General features: G+C 47.6%; 2 protein-coding genes across 6 annotated transcripts in view; both read left to right on the top strand.

Moving 5' to 3' along the window:
- Nucleotides 1-1564, top strand: part of si:ch211-236d3.4 (protein FAM107B) — a 21936-nt gene extending 20372 nt beyond the window's left edge. For all 5 annotated transcript variants that reach the window (XM_035520458.2, XM_035520457.2, XM_027020516.3 and 2 more), the window contains one exon: nucleotides 1-1564. This exon is cut by the window's left edge and continues 121 nt beyond it. The gene's annotated coding sequence lies outside the window, so the exon portion shown is untranslated.
- A 101-nt stretch (nucleotides 1565-1665) lies between these two features.
- LOC145653048 (uncharacterized) lies at nucleotides 1666-5487 on the top strand. Its single transcript, XM_081705050.1, has 4 exons — nucleotides 1666-2118; nucleotides 3358-3479; nucleotides 4074-4130; nucleotides 4741-5487. The coding sequence occupies exons 1-4, from the start codon at nucleotides 1746-1748 to the stop codon at nucleotides 4780-4782; spliced, it is 594 nt and encodes a 197-aa protein (XP_081561176.1). The 5' UTR covers nucleotides 1666-1745; the 3' UTR covers nucleotides 4783-5487.
- The last annotated feature ends 513 nt before the right edge of the window (nucleotides 5488-6000 follow it).

The raw sequence follows: 6000 nt of genomic DNA, 5'->3' as shown, positions 1-6000 counted from the left end.
CCCCCGCACATTGGTGCATGCACGTGCACATGAGAGAGAGAGAGAGAGAGAGAGAGAGAGAGAGAGAGAGAGAGAGAGAGAGAGAGATAGATAGATAGATAGAGAGAGAGAGAGAGAGAGAAGGAGTGCGTGTGTGCGCGTGCATGTGTGTGCGGCACTACCCCACACTGCTGTTCCGCTCCACGACTCGGTTTCATACGCTGTCAAGACGGACAGTCCCCGGAACACCAGGTCCCCGGTGTCACGTCCACATGTCACTGCAGGAGACACAAGACGAGTTGAAAAGGTTCTGAAAATAAAGACTCTGAAAGTTATCTTGTTGAGAGAGACAGTACGGACACGTGCTGCTTAGAGATGAACTTTTCTGAGACAGTGGCGAGTAGTAGTCAGACACGGACCCCGGGCAAGGGAACGAAGGTCACTCGCTAACCTTTACTCACGCAGCACGGCTTTACACAAGCGATCGGAAAACTCGATCAGTATTAGTGCTAACTGTTGGTCTCCCAACCGCCAAACGTTCTCCATGTCCCCGACACGTTTGAGGGACCAGTGGCTAACACGGCGTGCTTGTTTTGCCCTGATACCTGACGATCAGCACATGACACTTTTTCCCCCTCACGAACAAACCCGATAATAAGAGTTTTGGCCACGTTATTCAGTCAGATGGCGAGATACCGAACCACACCGTGCGGTTGCGCAATATCTGCTGCAAGCGCAGGAAAGGCTCGCCCCTGCCGTGGTGCCGCGGCGAACCGATGTCGGTCTCGCCAGCACACCGAACTTCTCCCTTCACCACGGTTGAAACGACGGCAGAGGTCGGAGAGACGGGTGGAACTGTGGATGCGCCTCCGCTCATTTCAGTGCCTTTTGGGGAGCGTTACCTGCCTGACCGTTAATGTATAACGACCAATATAGCCCTTATATTCAATCAATGGATAAAGGATATATTGCTTCTTTTGATCTATATGGTATGTAGGTTAATACTATAGCCGATAACTGCAACACGTGTGTGTGTGTGTGTGTGTGTGTACGCATTTGAGAGCAACGTGTGAGAGATGCACTTTTCAGCCATTAATTGTAATCAGATAACAGGCTAATCAATCAGTGGTAGAACAAATTTCACGTGCTAGATCAAACTAGGAATGCACAACACAAAACTTTTCTTTAGTTCTTAATGTGCTTTTTCAGTACCTTAAAACCACTTGTCAATCATTTATAATCCTGTGGGGTTTTGAAGCACATAAACGTTTGTACATGTCATTTTTGCCTTTATTGATCACTAAAGCAATTTTAAATAATCAACAATTACCAAAATTGCAGATTCTATAGATTCTATACATGTGTGTACTAGTATTCAGACGTTATGTTATTACTGAACAACAAAAATATTTGTGTTTGGGGACTTTGTTGTTTGTGTGTGTGGGGGGGTTGCTTTGTATTTTTCAGTAACTAAATTCTGACATTGTGATTGTTATCAAGAAGAGAAGGCACATACCTACACTACTGTAGAAAATTGCAAAAGATGTCATAACTTTATATAAATAAATTGAGACTGATGCTGTAACATTGCATTGCAGTTGATTACTTTTTATGGACGATTTCTGAACTATTGCTCTAACCTTCTGTAACTGCAGCCCCAACTACTCTGCTAGCTTAAAGAACAAAATGCATGTGTGCACACACACACACACACACACACACACACACACACACACACACACACACACACACACACACACACAAACATGTTCCACCCACCCTCACCAGCAAGTTCACAACACGCTGTGTGGAGTTTGGCTTACCCTTGTCCAGGCAGCAGGCCAGGAGTCCAGTGCATGGTGGAGGAGTCAAAGATCCCAGTTTCCTGCATGCAGAATTTCACCGACCTCCCTGGTGAAACTCTAGAGAATAATTGGGATTTGCGGAACAGGTCTGGGGCAACAGCAACCGCACCAGACGCAGCAAACCAACACGGGCAAAAGCATCAGGATGCCTGTAGCTGCTGCCCGTCGTGGTGGGGTCCCAGTCTAACGGCGCAGAGGTGCACTCTCACGGGTGGAGGAGCTCCATCTCTGCTGCCTGCCCGGCTTCTCGATGTCTGCTTCATTAGCGGCCGAGGTAACACTATACTCTGCTTCACAAGGCCCTTTGTCTGCCGGGCCATTCCATCCACCTCCAATCTGTATAATCCCAAAGAATCTGGGGGATCTGATTTGTTGCGCGCTAGTAAACAAGGGCTAAATTGTTTTGAGGCGGGACAGTGCTGAACCTGAACTGAATACACACCTGCTCCAGCACGCCTGAGCGTGTCCAGGTAACTGAGCCCCACAGCCACTTTGCTGCAGACCTGGTGGGAGGCAGACAGAGCCGCTCTGAAGAGGAATGGATGCTGAAAGGCATCCACTACGACTCCCTCTTCACCTTAAACAGGTGTGCTTACTCACACCTGCTCAAGAGTCACCGGCGACCTGCCAGGCGCCAGCATCCGGCAGCCTCACGCTACTTGAGCTCGTCCTCCTGCCTGAGTGGGCTTCAGAAACGGCCCAAAACCAGATATTTAGGGGCAAGACACAAACCTATCCAGTGACTACTCCATTACGAGAACTCAACTAACGTCCCCCCAGCATGCGGTGTCTTCTAACCGCTGCATCAAATATCCAGAAGGGTAGCGCCGCAAGCCTCGGACCGGGCCTGGGTTATGCAAATGCTGGACCCTGCTCCCACCTGGGGCGGAGGCCATGAGACCACACCCCTCCGGAAGGCCACGGACTCTGTGTACAGGTGGGTGGGAGGAGCCCACCTCCACAGGCTACAAAGCGACGGCGCTCAGCCGCTCCAAGCGAGAGGGAAGGATGAGGCAGTGGAGAGGCCTGACTGTGGCTCTGCTCAGCTTGGCACTGATGGCTTATATCTGTGAAGCAGGTAAAAGCAGCTTTTAGGTGTCGCTTTGTCCTCCGTTCAGAATAATGGAGAGTGTGGTTTTTTTGTGAAAGATGACCCCGGTTGGCCAAGGATTATGACTCGATGAGGTTTCTCTTAATTAGACATCACTTGGCTGTACTCTTGATCTTAATTTTCTTGAGTACTGTTAAATAAGAATTTCAAATAACTTAATAACAGTAAATAATTAAGCGGCTGGAGGAGCTTCATTTTAATCACTACATAGCAATTACTATAATACTGAGAGAGAGCAAAGACCACTAAGGATAATGGAGTAACAGCCAGAACACGCCCAAAGACACCCAAGAACCACGGCGTGCTTTATGGGTGCTCCTCTCTCGTCTTCCCCAAGAAGAATGCCAGTACCATGGCGGTTTAAACCCCTGGCGTAGACGAAGCTTGTTTGTGTCGCCCTAGCTCTACTGAGGAGGTCGTCCGCGGCGGACTTCCTGAGATTGGGCCGGGACAGGAGACTCGGCCGGTGTCCGGGTGCCAGCTGCAGCTCGGAGGACAGCGAGGCAGAGGAGCTCCCGGACTATGTGAGTGTGTTTTCCAACAGCAGGCGTGCGCTTGCGGGCTTCGCCAGCCACCTGCCTGCCAGCGTATCTCACAGCACTGGGCACAAAACCAAGGCTTGCTATGAGCTGCTGCTATGCACCTACTTTACTTTCGATTCTATTCCGGTCTTGAGCACTTCTGTAATCCAGCACTTCAACATGAAGCAACATGCTCATTTAAACAGTCTGAGCTCCTTTTTCCCCAAACGCATCATAGTGTTCAGATCATCTTAAATGAGAGAGAAAGTGTTCAGCATGATACTCGCACTACCATTTAACAATGATCTTTGTGTTACAGTGCTTTTGGGAAATGCTACCCTGCTTAGTTGCACTTAAAAGCTCAGGAAAGCCTGGTAGTCTCAGCATTCCTGTTGAGATGAAATGCTAATATTTCCACAGCATCAGTCACTTAAACGAGTGAAAATACATGACTGACTTTGCCTTCAATCAATATCTTAAATTACAGCTTATGGAAAGAGTTTTAGCTCTCCATTGTTATGCATCTTTTCTTCATGTGGAGTAAACATTTACAAACATCTAAATGATGTTGGTTTTTGGGATGTTTCACTTTTTTAGGAGGAGGACAACTCAAAGATGTTCTTCACCGGTGGGTCTCCAGCAGGATTACTGAAGGTAAGACACTGCGTGCCTGCTACTCTGAGCAGCTTTTCTGTGGGTATAAAGACACGGTCACGCCGCTGGCTTATGGTTGTCCCAAGATGTCGTTGCAAGTCGTGAAACGGTCCTGTGCTGTGTTGATCAGCATCTGTTTGTTCCGTTCTGGACCGTGATGAGACGTGATGGGTTGTAATTGCTAATGTTTTCATTGCGGAACTGAGCGCGCTCAGTGCTGCGAAAGGTTAGAGCAGGAAGCTGTCTGTTCGCTTGGACACCCCCGCCTGTAACCAGATCCTTCCCCTGGGCTTTCCGTGTACTAGTGCTGCTTCTCTGTCTCCTGCTTCCTCAGTCTGTCGATCTCCTTCTATCACCCACACACACACACACACACACACACACACACACACACACACACACACACACACATGCACATAAATAATTAGATAACTGTCTAATTCTCTCTTTCAATAACACACTAACTAAATCATTAAATTACTCCTACACTCACATAATACCCTCTCACTCTCTCTCTCGCTCGCTCTCTCTCTCTCTCTCTCTCTCTCTCTCTCTCTCTCTCTCTCTCTCTCTCTCTCTCTCTCTCTCTCTCTCTCTCACTCTCCTCCAGGTCCCTGTTGGGGAAACCAGACAGGAGGGTTCAGGTATGTAGCCCTAGGGTAGAAGGCTGCAGGCTAGTGTGCCTGTGTGTCTGCACAGCGGGGGAGACAGACATTGCCAGGGGGAATCTCCATGCCGGCTTTACACCACTGGATACACGGATCACAACTCCACGTGGAATACCGGAATATCGGCATACACCAGTGAAGCTCACAGGGGTCAAAACTACTTTATCACAAAAAGGGCACGGAACAAAGCTCATCCCAAACTGCTTTTGATAAACAAAATTATAACTGGAAGTTTGTCTGTTAGAAATAATTCCTGCCCGTTCGCCTGAGGTATATGTGTAATCAGTCTATGAAATTAATTCTGATGTGCTAGAAAAGTTTAGCTCTGCCAGATTCTCATGTTGACACAGAGGTGCTGCCAGCCTTGGAGCTTTGTCAGACTAATGCTGCTGACTGTATCCCTGTATCTGCGCAGTAGAGTGACGATGCCCAAAATATATTAAAGCAAACCAGCATTATTCATATAGATCCCACGCAACTTCACCTGCGACTTGCCTCGCCCTGCATTGTGAACGTCAGTGGATTAAAATAATCATAAAATGTATTAAAATATACTGACTTATTTTAGTATGTGCAGTAAACAATCCTATATGATGCACCATTACACAAGACTAACTAATATGTGTGTATTACATTCTGTATTGATAAAAGCAATTCCATTTTATTCTTACTACTGAATTAAACATTAAGCGAAGAAATATAATAATAGTTTCCTCTGAACATTTTTTATCCACAATACTTCTGGGTATTCGTATATCTTTCTAATGAGTTTCTTATTTCTATGTTAAATTTGTTTTCACCTTTAAAAGACTTGAAAACATCTGTATACTATAACAAGGCAACACAACAGCGCACCGAAGCACGTTTCTAGAAGTGCATTGCTTTCGAGTTTTCCTGGTACTGAACAACCACTCAGTGACTGTACTGGAGTCTCTGTACTGGTTGCTGCTCCAGCCTGGCAGTGACGGTATGAACGCGTTAGCTGGAGTGTGCAGCCACCTGCCGCCTGCATTGCGCGTCGTTCAAACCTCACGTTCCAACGACTGGAGGTCGCGCGATGAGGGAAACGCGAAAACATCCGCCTAGCTGCTAAAGTTTCGGTTGCGGAACGAACGCGCCTGCGTTGTTTCGACAGCGGTCTCGCTCGAGTTGAGCGAGAGGATGCCGACGGCACGGGTAGCGTTTGCTCGTTTGCGGGGATG

This window comes from Electrophorus electricus, chromosome 22, assembly GCF_041902795.1.
Source record: "Electrophorus electricus isolate QZ-2024a chromosome 22, ASM4190279v1, whole genome shotgun sequence".
Taxonomy (NCBI): Eukaryota; Metazoa; Chordata; class Actinopteri; order Gymnotiformes; family Gymnotidae; genus Electrophorus; species Electrophorus electricus.
Note: the sequence above shows the minus strand (reverse complement) of the source record. Positions and strands in the feature narration are given on the sequence as shown.

Excerpts from the sequence above, each read along its gene's own strand:
- LOC145653048 (XM_081705050.1), top strand. The coding sequence starts at position 1,746 with ATGTTCCACCCACCCTCACCAGCAAGTTCACAACACGCTGTGTGGAGT. Across the intron at positions 2,119-3,357 it reads CTGCTTCATTAGCGGCCGAG|CTCTACTGAGGAGGTCGTCC; the intron begins GTAACACTATAC and ends GTGTCGCCCTAG. Across the intron at positions 4,131-4,740 it reads CTCCAGCAGGATTACTGAAG|GTCCCTGTTGGGGAAACCAG; the intron begins GTAAGACACTGC and ends ACTCTCCTCCAG.